This window comes from Micromys minutus (assembly GCF_963924665.1).
Source record: "Micromys minutus genome assembly, chromosome: X".
Classification (NCBI taxonomy): domain Eukaryota; kingdom Metazoa; phylum Chordata; class Mammalia; order Rodentia; family Muridae; genus Micromys; species Micromys minutus.
In genome coordinates, this window is record NC_137970.1 from 23,363,830 (window position 1) to 23,380,896 (window position 17,067).

General features: G+C 39.5%; 1 protein-coding gene across 3 annotated transcripts in view; it reads left to right on the forward strand.

The window, feature by feature from the left end:
- FRMPD4 (FERM and PDZ domain containing 4) overlaps window positions 1–17,067 on the forward strand; it is a gene marked incomplete at both ends in the record, with an annotated part of 949,207 nt that overhangs the window by 920,480 nt on the left and 11,660 nt on the right. For all 3 annotated transcript variants that reach the window (XM_080909714.1, XM_080909715.1, XM_080909716.1), the window contains 6 exons: window positions 668–787; window positions 6,720–6,856; window positions 11,218–11,344; window positions 13,283–13,372; window positions 13,897–14,079; window positions 16,179–16,317. In XM_080909714.1, the coding sequence (XP_080765840.1) occupies window positions 668–787; window positions 6,720–6,856; window positions 11,218–11,344; window positions 13,283–13,372; window positions 13,897–14,079; window positions 16,179–16,317 (796 nt within the window). The remainder of the gene's footprint in view (window positions 1–667; window positions 788–6,719; window positions 6,857–11,217; window positions 11,345–13,282; window positions 13,373–13,896; window positions 14,080–16,178; window positions 16,318–17,067) is intronic.

Genomic DNA, 17,067 nt, shown 5'->3' on the forward strand with positions numbered 1-17,067 from the left:
ACTGAGCAAGAAGTTGGCCTGTCACTGATGATAGGCTGTACCTGAAGATTCTTCAAACCTCTGCTCCATCAAATGATCACAGGTCCATGTAGTAAATGACCTTTAGCCTATGATAGTAAATGACAAAGAGAGGTGACCAGCCACCTGTTCCCGAGTCTAATGAAAAGGTCCACAACTTTTTTTTTCTCTTTATAGTTCTTTTCAAACTCCTGCCTACTCCATGGGCCCATGGGGAACCTTTATGGTGATTTAGGTGAACAAAGCTTCAAAATTGTTCTTGGTCTTACATATCCAAAACTTAAGAAAATGGGTTAAATGACCTGAAAGAAAGCAGTTACTACTTTTGAATCATCCCATACTATGCAGCCATTGCAGACTCAGAACAGGATAAGAACCCAGGCCATGTTGTTGTATGTATATGAACTCTTGTCGTCTCTCCTCCCCTGTGCTGCTTTCTCTTTTATTTCCTAGCCTCCCCTTCAAACTTTCCTAAAACAAGTCCCTGCATGTACAACTCCTTACCTCCCAGCCTGCTTCTAGGAACTCCAGTCTCTCACAAAGGCTCATCTGAAGATTTTATGGACATAGAAGGGGGTATTTTGATTCTGTGATTTTCATCCCTTGGTCAGAACTGATGGATTCTTAAATGATGGGTTTGCTCTTCCAGGTGACCCAGAGGCCCAGCTCCCATAAGATGAGGTGTCTTTTCCGAATCAGTTTTGTTCCCAAGGATCCCATTGACCTGTTAAGGAGAGATCCGGTTGCTTTCGAGTATCTCTATGTTCAGGTAGGTAATATTTTTATATTATTCTACATGAATGTACCTGACTGGCCTCCTCTGTATTTATTTCTTTCCATGTTCCCCTCAGCTTCATGAATTATAAAATAAGTAGGTTATGCTCTTCCCATTTTCACATTCGATTTTCAAAGTATTTATTGTTCCCATATAAGTTGCAAGAATAGTGATCTATACCCTCCACCCAGGTTTACCCATTATTAATATTTTCTCCCATGAACTTGATATTTGATGCAGGTATATACTCCTTGTCTTTTTCATCACAGAAATTTATACATAAACATATTCTTTGTCTACAATACATGAAAGCTAGTTACTTGGACCATTTATGATTTTTCCTTCTAAATATAATATGTATTTTCCAATAACAAGGACAATTTCTTGTCCAATTAACCAAATCAAGAAATAGGACATCTATGCATGTTCCTTATCTCATCTTTTATCTCCCTTAAAGATGATGCCTGTTTCCCCCAAATGTCATTTAGGCCTTGAGTTTTGTTTTTGTTTGTTTTTGTTTGTTTGTTTTCTGGAATACAATTTACCATGGAATCTAATTAGTTTTCTTGTCCCTTTAGTGTCCTTAAGTCAGTGTAATCCCTTATCCCCCTTCTGTTACTTTTGTGACACTGAGTTTGGAGAAGAACTAATCAGATACTTTAAAGACATTTCCATTTGAGTTTCTCTATTATGTTCTCATTAGGTTGAAGTTAGGAATTTTCAAAGAATGATATAAGTGAAGGTGTCCTCTTCAGTATATCATATGAAGAGCTACATGGTGCCAGTTTATCCTTTTCATTGTGAGGCTAACTTTGACTCTTATGTGGGTTGTGTCTTTGTAAAAATTAATCACTTTTCTTTTATAATAAGAAATTTGTAGCAAGTCATTTGTGACTTCTATCATCTTATATTTCATCAAATTGTCACCCACTAATTTTTATTAATAGTATTAATTGGTGATTCTTACTTGAATCTATTGTTATCATGATTTAAAATGACATGTCTAATCTCATTATGTCTCTCTTCACTGATCAGTTGGCATACTATATGATTTGTCTCTTCTCCAAATGTTTATTCATCCATTTTGGTACTTAAATTTCTCTAAGATAGTGTGATAATAATTATAATAAAATTAATAATTTTCAGAATTTTAAGATTCTAAGATATATATACATATATACACATATCTTAGAATCTTAGTGTGTGTGTGTGTGTGTGTGTGTGTGTGTGTGTGTGTGAGTGTGTGTATTTAGACGGTCTATCTTATCTTTTATTTTTAATCTTATCTTTTATTCTGGAATATAATAATCCCCAAAATAAAACTTCCAGGGATGAGCATTTGGAATTATATGCCCCAGAGGAAATCTATTGATAAAGATAACATATGGATAAGTTTACGTGATTCAATATTTGGGAGCTATTCTTGTATTTTTGTGAATCTATCTTACTGTGCTCACTAAACTTTTACAATGCAATTGGAATAAACATTAATAATTCCTTTATTATAAATGGAGACATAACTTAACCATTAAGAGTATTAGATGCTCTTCCAGAACACATAAAATTGATTCCAGCATCTATGTGGCAGCTAAGAACCACCTGTAACTCCAGTTCCAAAGGAACTAATAACCTCTTCTGGCCTCTGTGGGCACTGAATGCATGTGGTATCCTAACATACGTGTGGGTAAAACACCCATACACATAAAAATACAATCTCAGAAAAGAATATATTTGTTTAATGTGTAGGACACAGTAATAGAAACACTAAGTGTCTATAAGCATGTCTTTTACAGTCATATATACAAAATAACCCAAATATAAGCCAAAAGAAAGTAAATATAAGGTGAAAGAGAGATACAAAGAAGATACATGTGGCAAATTAGGAATGTTGGTATCAACTGGCAATAATCCATAGAGATCAGTATTGACATCAGAGAAAGAAGAAATATATACTACATTCTAGTATATAAGGATCCTCAGAAAAGAACCCAATAGGTCTCACTACCTCTGTGGGGTATGGACAAGATTATTATTTTAGCTGGAGAGAGTGTGATTAATGTTCATAAAGATAGCCCTGCATTTCCAAAAATAAGTCTACCCTGTTTAATGTATACATCCTGTTTATCAAACATAATTGTAAATGTATAGTGCATTTTTCCAACCTAAACAGTGAGACCACCATGTTCTGGGATTTCTTGGTGGTAAACTTAAGTCGCATGCACCCCTTAATTGGCAACGGTAGGCTCTGTTCCCCCAGTAGGAACTATAAGTGAATGAAACAAAAAGTGTGAGCCTCAGCTTATTGGTTCCTGCATCTTCTCTATACCCCTGCTGAGCATCACTCAGAGGTTAGGTCATCTCAGCTAAGACCTTGTGCTACAATTATTAGCTAGTTAGCTGCAAATGAATAGCTCCAGGTAGCTGTTAGTATAAATCTGTTGAGAGTGAAATGCAGGTATGTGTTGTTTTCTATAATTGCATTCTCATCTTGATAACAGGATGATGCTTTAAAATCATTCAGCTTCTGTTTAAAGACCACAAGAAATCCACTGCCTTTGTAAAGAGGGAAAAAAATCCACAGCTGTGCTTGTCCTAGAGAAAGGAGACAAGGAGTCACTAAAGCTGATTATGTTGTGTTTAAGGCATGTTTGCTCAAATCAAATGCATGGAGAGTTTTCTCATTTGAAAGACATCTTTTCTACCAGGGGACTGGCCTCAAAATATGACAACTTGTGTGGAGAGCTTGCCTGGGGACTGAAAGAAAAAGACTGATGATGTTTCTGTTTTCCTACCTTGATTTCCATGTAGGTGGTAGATTATCTACCTCCTAACAGAATAGGTGGGGGGGGGGAGATGCATAGTCATATACTGTGGGTTATGGGGACTAAAATCAAGCTACTATCATTTTATATATCCCCCTCAGAGAACAGGATATGAACATTCCTTTTGCCTCAAACTCTACTTAGAAATGACTGTATAGCAGAACATGTGGTGTGTCTAAAATAACACATCTGTCACTAGAAGTCAACAGGTCTCCTGTGTGCCTATGTTGATTTTAGACTACTGCAGAGATGCAATGAACTTGCCTGGAGAACAGAAGAGGAAGCAGAATCCATGAATAGCACTTTACAAGACTAAAATCAATTTAACTTAGCCGGCTCCTAATGAGGACAGTCACCTTAGGCCAGATGAAGCATGAAGTTGCAAACCAATTTCAGTGGTGATAATATGTATTCATCTCTGAGTCGCTAATGCCCCATGAGGACTTTTACATATTTTACTATATATATTAACAGTAAACTCTAATAATCCAGACTGTGGTAATCCATAATGATAATATGCTTGCTGATGCTTGTCCTGTCCACTCTGTTCAGAAAAAAAGTTGTTTATACAAATTAGTAAAAAAAAAAAGATATAAGTTCTGAGTTACCAATGTCTTTGGCAAACATGTGTTGTCTTCCATTTAAGCACATATTAATCACAAATGTACTTTTTATAAGCCTATACTAGATCCTGTTATGACTTCTACTATTCGCTTGTGAGAACATACTTATATGATATATTTAAACTTTTAAAATAATGATTAATTTCTTTCATACACATATACATAAACACACATAAAATTATATGTGTGTGTATATATATATATATATATATATATATATATATATATATATATTCATGTACATACACATATAATTCATACTGCAAACTACCTCTCCCTCTCCAGGGTCATTTCTAACTAATTATATAATAATTAAGTGACTAATTGCCTTGTCAAAAGACTTACCCAGTAGTCTGCTAAAATACACATCTTTACTGTTCTATTCCTGTGATGAAGCACCATGACAAAGACAACTTCTTTTAAAGTATTGATTGGGGTCTTGCGTACAGTGTCGCAGAGCTCATGCTATCATGGCGGGGAGCATGGTGACAGACAGGACGACATTTTGTTGGAGCAGAAACCGAAATTGAGACTGGCATGGGCTTTTGAATCTTCAAAGCCCACCCCCATCCCCAGTGACATGCCTGCCTAAACACAGCCACAACTCCTAATTCTTTTCAAATAGTTCCACAGACTGAAGATCAAATATTTAAATGTATAAGCCTATGAGGGACATTCTTATTCAAACCACTACAGCAAGGCACAACAGAAATCAAAACAGTGGCTATGGCCGGAGTTCTTAAGAAAAGTAAAAATACGGCTCATGTTTCTATAGTGCATTCCATTTTATGAATTAATCACCTTAGGGCTACCTTTAAAACCTTTCAATTTTGTTAGCTCTGAACTCGGTTGTTCTTAAGGGTTTACACATTTTTAGATAAAGAAAAAGAAATCCTAACATGTTATGGCTAATTAGTAGTTGATAGAACCTCCTATCAAACCTTAGCTTTTATATCTAAATTCTTTACAAAAAGAAAGGAAAAGCAGCTTCTGTTGTAAATCTGTATGCAGTATCCGTCTTCAAAAAAAAAATGTTATTTGAAAAATGACTTCTCCCCAAACAGATTCTGGGGCTGGGGCAATATCTAAGCTCATAAAGAACATGAGGACATGAGTATGATCCACACACAGTAACCGGGAACAGTATTTCAACAGTATTTACTGTATTTAACCCAGACTGGCCTTCATTGTGATGGTTTGAATATGAACAGTCCCTACAGGCTCATATATTTGAATGCTTAGTCCTCAGTTGGTAGAACTGTTTATGGAGGATTACTTTGTGCCTGTTAGAGGTGGTGACACACTGAAGGTACCCTCTAAGCTTTCAAAAGTCCACATCATTCCAAGTTAGGTCTCTGCCTCCCTCTTTTGATAAGGATGTGAGCTTTCAATTACTGCTCTAGCACCAAGCCTACCTGCCTGCTGCCATGCTCCCTACCATGAAGGTCATGCCCTCACCCTCTGAAACTGTAACACCCCCATAAGTTCATTCTTCTAGAAGTTGCCTTGTTCACAGTACTTAGAAAAGCCCCAGAAAAGTTAAAAGAAAATCCACCTACCCCAGCCTTACAAGTAGCTGAAACTATAGGCTGTAACACTATACCTGGCCTACATTTTGGCCCTAGCCACAAACTCTGTGAGTTAAATAAACTAATTCAAGAGATGTGGACTAACACCCACTTGCTTACACATTTGCAATGGGAGAGCTGCAGCCGCTGAAATGGAAGGGAGGTTTTATAATTAATACCCTTATAGCACTCACCAGTGCCTCGAGATAAAGCACATCTCATGCAAGCCTCACACAGCCCTAATGAAGTGGCACCTATGAGCCTCACAGATAGAGGGCAAGAGTTTGAATAAATGCTAATGTTTCAAACGTGGGAGTTTTAGGCAAAGCCAGGACTGCAGCCCCCAGAGCCACACAAAGTAAGAATAGGAATAGCATAGATACATTTTTAGAGGTGTGCTTACAGATGCCAAGTACTGTTCAAGGTCTTCACGTTGTCAACTATTTTAGTCCTCAAAATACCCTGTGTTTAAAAGTCATCACTCCATTTTAAAGAAAGAAAAACCAAGGCCCCACCAAGTTAGGAATTTGTATAAAGATTAAAAGCCAGGATTCCAAGTTCAGCGGCAGCCTCGCTGTGAAACCCACATTCCTCCAGCAGTGTTTCCCTGTTCGTTTGCAGCACCTGTGTTTGGCAATTCCATCCCTAAATTCCTAATTATTTTTACAAAAAGCTAAATATTTAAATAACAGCTTGTCGATGACTGTTAAATGTTTTGTGTGGTCTCTGTGTTTGTGCAATTAAATACTGACTCGGCTCCAAGCAACAAGGTGGGGATGTTTCTACATTTAGCCTCAGTGCCTTAGAAGTGAAGGTTGAAACACTGGGGGAATGGTTGTCACCTGTTCCTCTAAAGGCGGTAGAAGGCAGCTCATGCTCTAACCAACTGCGCCCTCTGCTGGTCTCTTCACAGAGTTGTAACGATGTCGTTCAGGAGCGATTTGGCCCAGAGCTGAAATATGACATTGCCTTGCGGCTGGCCGCGTTACAAATGTACATCGCTACTGTCACCACCAAACAGACGCAGAAAATCTCCCTCAAGTACATTGAGTAAGTGGTCACACTTGGTGTCATGAGATGCTGTGGGTTTTTCTTTACTCTTTTGTATCTGTTTGCAGAATTCATCTTGTTCATGGCAGACTATTGGTAAACTAGTGGCAAAATGTGCACATGCTTTTTGTCTTTTGTAATAGAAGGGATGCGTTTCTCAAGTTACTCACATTTAGAAAATTGTAGTCAAGGTGAAGGGCAATTTTAAAAATAATGTGTAAGGCCTAGTGATGCAGGCCTGTAATTTCAGCTACCCATGAAGCCGAGTAAGAATCCCAAGTTCTAGGGTTAGAGTGAGTTCAAGGCCAAGCTGAGAAATGTACTGAGATCCCATCTCAGAATGATGGGGAAATGACTGTGAGCACATTTAGCACACAGAAATTGTTTCAAAGATAAATGGGTAAACTGAGGCACAAAACGATTAAGTTGCTCATTACTTTCCCAAGTCATATAACAGGGGTAGGAGTGGGGCATGGTTAAAATCCAGGCAGTGGGATTACTCTTTTGCCTTAGTTTATGTGATAGACTGAATTGGTTTTGGGGCCTAGTTAGGCTTAGCCATTCTTTTAAAAAATGCACCAAAGAGACAAGTAATTCAAAAAGAAGAGATTAATTTCATGTAGCACAATTGAGAAGAGAAACAAGTAAAGGAGCTACTGAGCTCTGAATCTGTCTTCAGGATCCCGACATGAGATAGCTATTTAGGAGATTTAGGTTTAAACGGAGGGCCAGAGGTGTATGTAACTCAGCATTCTAGGCAAGGTCTGGTCCTGCCCACCGCTGACTCATCCTGTCTGCTCTCTGCTGCAGTTTTCAGATAAATTGTGGGGACTGTGTGAAATTTCTTCTTAGGAGGCAAGTTCCTCCTCTGGATGGCACAGGCTTTGGCCTCTGCCTCCTTTCAGCATGAAATTCCTGCGATAATTCCATTTGTCTTAATAGCCTGGTAGCACAAAAGATGGGCACAAGTGTCTTTTTGGGATTCCTCCTCTATTGCCAGCGTGGATAGACTAGTGGTTTGCAACCTGTGGGTCATGACCCCTTTAGGGGATCGAATGACTCTTTCACTGGGGTTGCCTATGACCACCAGAAAACACAGATATTTACATTAAGATTTATAACCATACAAAATTACAGTTATTAAGTAGAAACAAAAATAATGTTATAGTTGGGGTGTACCACAGCATTAGAAGCTGTGTTAAAGGTTGAGAATCATTTTTATAGAGAGCCTTATTCTGAAGCATCTTCACAGCAGGGTCCAAAGTAATGTCCAAAGTTGGGCCTGGTGGCTCACACCTATAATCTTCGTGTTGAGGGAGTCTTGGGAGAATCACAAGTTTGAAGCCAGCCTAAAGTATATAGTAAAATCTTGTAAATAAAGGGGGGTGGTCTGGAGAATGATTCCATAGCTAAAAGCATTTGCTACTCTATTATAAGACCTGAGTTTAGTTCCTGGCACCCACATGGTGATTTACAACCACCTGTAACTCCAGTCCCAAGGCAAACTGACACCCACTTCTGGCAACTCTAGGCACCAGAAATGCATGTGGTGCACATACAAAAATTCAGGCAAAACAGTCATACACATTAAATCTTAAAAGGGGGGGGTGACACAACCATAGGATCTTGGTATCTGTACAGGAGAATGGGGGGAAAGAAAACTGTGAAGTGGCTGGCAAAAATGTCACACAATGAAGTGTCTCTGTGAATCACAACTTGTTTGTAAACTATGAATGCCTTCTCTTGCTGAGTGTGCCTTTTTACCACCACCGTCCCTCTGCCAAGAAAGATCCTTTTTTCTTAGAAAATGGATGGTTTGTATTGCCTCCAGCTGATGGATCTACTTAAGGGCCATCTTTTAAGAGGGAATGCTCCGAATCTCAGCAAGAGATACACTGGCCTAAAGCAAACACCACTTACTTCATCCCAGCAGCTCCTTATGCTAACATAAAGGAGCTTATGGCCAGATTGAAATCATACCTCTATGCCCTTCTAAAACCCTTTGGTTTCTCCTGATCTGCACTCAAACCATGGATAGATGAATATAATCCCACTTTGCAAAGGCACTTACTTTCTCAGGGGCATTTGTAAAGTACCATGATGCCCCACTAACTAACCTAGAGGCTGGGTTGGGAAGGACTAGAGCTCCAATTTGCTACCCCCCAATGTCACTGTTCTTGTCAACTCCCAGTTTACCCATTGCCACCTAAGTGATGAGAAGGAATCACCTCCCATGTGATTCAGCTGTCTGAGTGCTCCATCTTTTCCTGTTGCATACTCCTAGTGACTATAGTCTTAACAGATTGTCTGTTCAAAACCAAGTTTCATATTGGCCGAACACATTCATGTGTGCCTTCTCTTCCTATCTGAAGTCCTTAGAAGCTGGCTGCCATTTGCAACCTGCGAACATACTCATCTAACGAAAATGCATTTGGGTGACTGGGAATGCAGCCCAGTCACTAAAGTGCTTGCTGGATAAGCATGAAGCCTAGAATTTAAACCCCCAGAACCTGTATTTATAGAGCTGGTCATGGCATGTGGAATATACATACAATCCCAGCACTGGGGAGTCAGACACAGGTGAGTCCCTGGGACCCACTGGGCAGCCAGTCTAGCTTAATCAGTAAGTTTTAGGCCAGTGAGAGAGCCTATCTTTAGAAAACTAGCATACTTTTCTGCCCCTACTCTCTGGCCACTTCTTCTCAAGTGGAACATTGTACAGATCATAACCTCTCAGAGATAACTAGCTTAACTAGTAGCATTGTAGTCTATAACCATATTGGCAGCAATCAATTTTCTTTTACAAAGCATTGATTGAGCATTGTATATGACATTTGCATCAGATAGTAGAAGGCACTGATTTGTATAAAATATAATCCTGACCATCGAGAAAGTTGGGATCTGAATATAAAGATGAGACATAAAGATATGCTGCTAGAAGAGCACACATCCAAGAATATCTGGACAGCAGTAGTTAGTCTTTATGGGTTAAGTAGGGGGTAGAGAGACAGGATGAGTAGGGAGGTGGTGAATCTGAGAAATGAAGGAGTGGATATCACTGTGATCAAGACATGTTGTAAAAACTCCCAGAGAACATAGTTTAAAAGACATGAAGATGTGAAAAATAGTCATTTAAGATAATAATACAGGGCTGAGGGCACTTGGCCAGCATGAATGTGGCCCTGGGTTCCTGTGCAAGCACTGGGCTCCAAATAGATATGAAGTCTTGTCGTCTACAACAGTGTTGGTAGCAAACAGTTCGTTTACCAAGTATTGATTGAACATTATATATAGCATTTCCATCAGATAGGAGGTTGTATAGGCACCTTTTCAAATGACAGCCAATTTTATCTGTATGAATTTATAGGTGTGTTATACATACATACAACATATATGTGTGTGTTATATGTGTATTTTATTTTTCTTTATTTTGAATTTTTCCGTTTCTTTATTATTCTCTCAGACACTACATCCCTACCACAGCCCCTCCTTCCTTACTCCTCCTAGTGTCACCCCCACCTCCTCTCTCCCCCAGATCCACTGCTCCTCCTTTTCCCTGCAGAAATGAGAAAGCCGCCAAGTGATATCAACCAAACACAGAATAGCAAGATACAATAAGACTAGGCACGAACTCTCATATCAAGGTTGGACAAAGCAACACAGTAAGAAGAAAGGTTCCTGGGGGCAGGGGAAGAAAGAATCAGACATCTCCATTCTCCCTGTTAGGAGTCTTACAAACACTGAAAGCTACACAACCGTAACATGTATTCAGAGGACCTAGTGCAGACCCATGCAGGCGCCATGATTGCTCTGTGAGTGTCTGTGAGCCCCTATGAGCCCTGAGTAGTTGATTCTGTGGTCTCTGCATCTGCTCCCATCAGCAGGAAGAACTACCCTAGGTTTCTGAGCCCTAGAACTGTTGTGTGTATGTGTGTGTGTGTGTGTGTGTGTGTGTGTGTGTGTGTGTGTGTGTGTACACCTGTGAATTTCTGTGTATTTTAAAATAAAGACACAAGTAGCCCTAAACCATGTGCAACCAATGAAGACAATAAGTCCAAGCTGAAAGTGTTAAAGAAAACATATCGGAAATATTTGGTTGTAGAAAGTATTTGAGACTCTGAAATGTGTTAAAAAATGTCTCATTCATGTTCATTGGTAGAGTTCTTTCTATAGAATGAAGATTGTGTGTGTTTGCTTTTAAGTGTGAACATATGTATCAATGATCTGATAGTATGCTTGCTGCATGCCGATTAAAATTTGCCTCCCTCTCCATTTGTTCCAACACACAGCAGAATGTTGTTTGGTTTTATACTTGTCATCATCACAAGAATAAGGACTGAAAGATGTGCTTTCTGTTGCAGGAAAGAATGGGGACTAGAGACTTTTCTTCCATCTGCCGTGTTGCAGAGCATGAAAGAGAAGAACATCAAGAAAGCACTCTCCCACCTTGTCAAAGCCAATCAAAACTTGGTACCACCGGGTAAAAAGGTATCCCTCTTACATCTTAACAAAATGTAGAGTTTTAAGCAGAGAGGCTTGTATGCATTTAAGAAGATATTTAAAATTAGCCCATGAAGAACCTACTGGGCACACTGTATTTACAGAAAAACTTCATACACCTATGTCTAAAAGGAACAAAAATACCAATCCTTCTGGAAATCTGTTTATTTTTTTACAAGGTGGAAACTGCTTATTATGTGGGTCAGGAGGCATGGGGTAGTCACATGAGAGAATTTCTGAGTCTGCAGCTAGGAGATCAAATCACAAGATAATTGCACATTTTCATCCTATGACTGGTTACTGCTCAGACCAGCTTAAATGCAAAGCACCCAGTAAGGGGCCCTGCAGGCCAGCTACTGTATTCATTACATTAGGATTATCTCCCAGGGAGCTGTTGACATTTGGTAAGAGGTTGTTTCTTGCTGAAGTATAAGGTGTTGTGCTGGACACTGTGACATATGAATCGTCCTTGATCTGTACTGGCCAGGCATCAGTGTCCCTTAATTATTCTTAAACATGTGTCCACATATTAACATGGATGCCCTAAGGAACAAAATCATCGCCGCCACCACCATGACCACTGATTACCATTGGATTGAATCCTACTTTGTAAAGAGAAAGAAAAGTTACCCTTGTCACTCGTCGTCGTTGGTGTTAAAATATTTGCATTCATTTCTGTGTTTTTTTTTATTAAGTAAGAGAAGCACAAAGACCATTTAAAAGTATTCTGTTAGTCAGAAGAAAAAGAAAGAAAGGTGTGGTTTAGAAGTCATAAAAGAGCAAAGATTCCAATAAGTAGAAAGAAGCCTTAAATCTCTGAGCCTATTAAAAGGGAAACAACCTGAGTACACACTGAAGCTGATATGGGCTATTGAAACTTGTCTGACCCTAATACAATTCACCACCCATGTAAGTAGTTCTTTGGTCCTGGTGTCCTATTTTCTGTCATTTTATAAGGCTTCACCCTATAAACGTTTTTTTAAAAACATATAATCAAGTTCAATGTACTCTTGTCCACACTATCTTTCTCAGTTTCAATGGAAAATGTCCCCTATTACCTCACTGTGAGCACTCAGCTTCAGAAAAATAGAAAGATGGCATGGGTCAAGAGTTTGACAATCCCCACAGGCGGAGAAATGACGAAGATGGTAAACGGCTTGCTACACAAGCAGGAGGATCTGAATTCAATCCCAGAACCCATGTAATGATACTATATGTGCTGGCTAATACTTAAAATCCCAGTACTGGGCAGATGGACCCAGACTGCCTGGAGTTCACTGGGGTTCACTGGCCTACTAGCCTTAGCCTTCTTCATGAGCTGCAGGCCTATAAAATACCTTCTCAAATAAAGCAAAGTAACTGGCTCTTGAGGAATCACATGTGATATTCTCTGTCCTCCATGGACACATGCACTCACATAGATGCCACCCTCATATACATGTACACAAACATACACACACACACACACACACACACAAACACGCACATGCACACACTCACAGAGAAAGAGAGACAGACAGACACACACACATACACATTTTATAGTTTTTGTTCTGATTTGCCCAAAATTGATGTCTGTTAAGTAGTTTGATTTGATTTTTTTTCCAAGCTGAGGCTGGAGGTGCAATTCAGTTGGTAGAGAACCCAGAGTACCGGATTCTACCCCAGTACTGCATACACTGGGCAGGGTGGCACACACCAGTTATTCCAACATTCCAGAGTTGAAGGCAAGAGTATCCGAAGTTCAAGGTCATCCTCAGCTAAGTAGAAAATTTGAAGATAGCTTAGGATACATGAAACAAAGTCTTAAAACAAGGACAAAGCATTTTGTTTATACAGCAACAAAATGTTGGGTACCTTTATTTCCACAGTAGAAAGAGTCCCACCCAGGGTAATCCACATTTGAGCTTTCTTCTCTCTCCTCAGCTCTCTGCACTACAAGCTAAGGTCCACTATCTCAAGTTCCTCAGTGACCTGCGACTGTATGGGGGCCGTGTCTTCAAGGCAACATTAGTGGTAATTTTATTTTCTTTCTTTCTGTCTGGAACCAGAGGCCTGTGAAACAGCACAGCACAGGCTGTCTTCAAGGAATTGTCTTGAATGATAAACATAAAGAAGCTAGGACTCTTTGCTTGTTTTCAATACTTCACCACGGTACCTTGAAAAATATTCAATCTAGATAGCATTGCTGGAGCAGCCCTGGGGGAAAAATGGAATCAAAGGACTCTTATCAATGGTGTCTTTTCAATCACTGAGATAGAAGGGGGAAACCCTTCTCACTTCTAAAAGCTTTTGATGTGTATAAATGTATTGTACCATGATAACATTTACTTTCTATGTTATGCATCATTTTTGGTACCTCCATATACTCATATATGAGTCCAGCTAATTGGATGATTTAATACAGTGTAACCCCCCCAAAAAAAAAAAAACTTCCAAAGAATATATCGTGATCTTATGAAAAGAGTCTCTCGGGCTAAGATTTAAGTGATGTTTCAAAAGTCTGGGCTTTGAAATATTCTGTCATTCTCCTTCCTCAGCAGGCAGAAAAGCGCTCAGAAGTGACTCTTCTGGTTGGCCCCCGGTATGGCATAAGCCATGTCATAAACACCAAAACCAATCTGGTGGCTCTTTTAGCTGACTTCAGCCACGTCAACAGGATTGAAATGTTTACAGAAGAGGAGAGCCTGGTGAGGATGGAGTTGCATGTGCTGGACGTGAAGGTGAGCCTTTCAGACCCATGGCACTGGCTTGAGCAGCTCCTTCCTGATAGCCTCAGTGGTACTCACCATGCACGAAAGAATTAATGTGTGCATGGCCTCAAAGATGTCATATGGAAAACAGTAAATAATAAATTCATACAACCCCAGTCTACGAGCTCTAATCCTCATTAAATTGCTGTGTGATTTGGGGACAGGTTGTTATATTTCTTTAGGCACAGTTTCTCCATCTATGCACACACAAAAAAAAAAGTCACATCATTTTCAATCCCTTCTGGCTGTAGAATACTGAATCATATAACACTAAGGAGAAAATGTTCCCATCACACTTTCTAGACTAGATTACTCCATGGAGAGTCAGTGAGACTTCCCCCCAGCTTCTTCGAATTCTCATTCATTCTCTTTGGTTAAATTGGAATACCCAGCTCCCAACACCAGGCCCACTCTGGTAGAGTTGGAGGAATAGATCCCAGAAACACTGAGATGATTGTAAAGAACTTCTTCCGAGCAAGTCAGAATGCACCGGCATGTACTGCAGCAGGAACATGCTACCATGACGCAGCGTGGAAGCTCATGTGTCACCTGTGCACATGGGATGGCATGACCTTAACCCGTTGGCTCCAATTGACTTCTTAGCCAGACACAAGTGTGGAAAGATTCTTGGAATGCCTATTTTAAGCTCATGTCTCAGGATGCTTGGAAAAGCAGTTATATTGTAGAGAAAGGCCACCATGAATGTGAGCTGGATGTTGTCACTAGTAAAAGGAATAGTATGCCCCCACACCGAAATGAGTGAGGAGATCCTGCTGATGGTCTCATACCTAAACAAACTACTGGTGGGATGGCTTAGAGGCTGAGCAAAGATGTCAATTCAGGTAGAAAAGACAGTTTGAGGATTTCGAGTAGGCAATATTTTTCCAATGACCAGTGTCCTCCTGCTGAGAGTAGGTAGATAGCTGTTCCTTTGCTGTCTTAGCCTCATTTGTTGTTTGCTTTATTTCTGTTCTAACTTTCTGCCTCCTTTGCTCTTTATTTCAACAATAACACATCCCTCAAAGCCAAAGAGAATGACTGTGCTATCAGCACTTCCTTCCACACACCAAGTTACATGGCCTCTTAGGAGTTCATTGTTTCCATTTTGAGCAATGTCTCTTCCCAGCTCTCAGCTCCAGCTTACCGTTGTGTAAATTGACAACTTCTTTTTAGAAGCATCCTTTTCTCAGGTCTTTTTCATGCTTCCCAACTGTTTATAGCCAACATCTCGACTTGTGATTTCTTTCCCTTGAACACTTATTTTCACCACAGATCTCACATTTTTAAAGATATTTTTAAAAATGCATATGTGTATGTGTGTGCATGGAGGTGCTTTTGCAAACAAGAATAGAAGGCATTGGCTCTCCTGGAGCTGGAGTTACAAGCAGTTGTAAGCTACTTGATGAAGGTGCAAGAAACCTAGTTCTTAACCAGGGCCATCTCTCTAGCCCCATGAATCTTAGTTTTAAAAATCTCAAGGTTTTTGCACTGTGAGGTTAAATTTTGGTGACTGACATAAGTCAGCCTTAACTAATACTCTTTAGATACTTAGCTATTATAAAAGAAAGCCAGTGTTTCATGGGGCTTGGCACTTGATTCATTCCACAATGAGTTGGAAGGCCATTATAAATTCAGTCCATGAATCCCCGTTTGCACAGTGAACACATGTAGATTCTGTTATGGTCACCTTTCCTGCTGCTGAAAACTGGTGCATTCTTATTTGAGATACAGAAAACTTCATACATGGTTTCTAACACCCTTTATCTACTCCTCCTATTCCTCTCTATCTGATAATGTAGCTCAAGCCAGGTCCTCTCTTTTCTTAGAGCTCTCCTAATGTTTAGTGTCAGTTCCTCTGTGAAGCAAAAGGCTTTGAAAATTGTGTCACCTGAATGTTTTCTGAGTAAGGTACCTTATGTTATCTCTGAAGTTCTCGACTCATTTATGCATCTCCAGTGGAATGTTTGCTCAATATCTTCTTTACCTTACAGTTCATAAGCACTTATAAATACTTTAGGCAGAAAGACATTAATTAAAATTTCTTTTTTGTGCATTTCTTTGTTGTGCAGCCGATTACACTCCTTATGGAGTCATCAGATGCCATGAACCTGGCCTGTCTGACAGCTGGATACTACCGGTTGCTTGTGGACTCCAGGAGGTCAATATTTAACATGGCCAACAAGAAAAATGCAGGCACACAGGACACAGGTATTTTCTTTCTAAATTCTTCAGCCTCTTTCCACACATCTTTTGAGAACTTACCCAGCAATAATAATCACTAACAGAATTCAATATTAAACTGCTATACTTAAGACTGCTGATTCCAAGGGCTATGGAGATAGGAAATACATTGCACACAAGCATGGGTCAGAATGCTTAAACCTGAATCCCAAGGGTCAGGATGGACATGAAGCTAGGCACATAATATGTGACTGTATCCCCTGTGTCCCTACAATAAGAGAGGCAGAGACAAAAGAATACCTGTGAGCTTATGAGCCAGCTAGCCTAGAGTACACAGCTCAGCAGTGACCAACAAAGAGATCCTGCCTCAATCACAGAAGAGGACAAAACCAGCACCTAAGGTTGATCCCTGATTTCCACATACACACCATAGCACATGCATATCTGCATATACACACAGACACACACATACCAACACACACACAGAATACAAGAATTTGTGTGTATATGTGTGTATATACAAATATACAAACATACATCATGCATATACACACATACAAAAAAATGTGGTAGAGTGCTTGCCTACCAAATATGAAAGCGTTGTTTTAATCACAAACTACCAAAAAAAAAAAAAAAAAAAAAGAAAGAAAGAAAAAAAGAAAAGATAGGGTTGAACCTATAAAAAATCTAACTTCCAAATGTAACACCAAACCTTTATGTACTGGTGACATTGATTAACTATTAAAAGTAGGCATGCTGATATACCCATTTCATCTG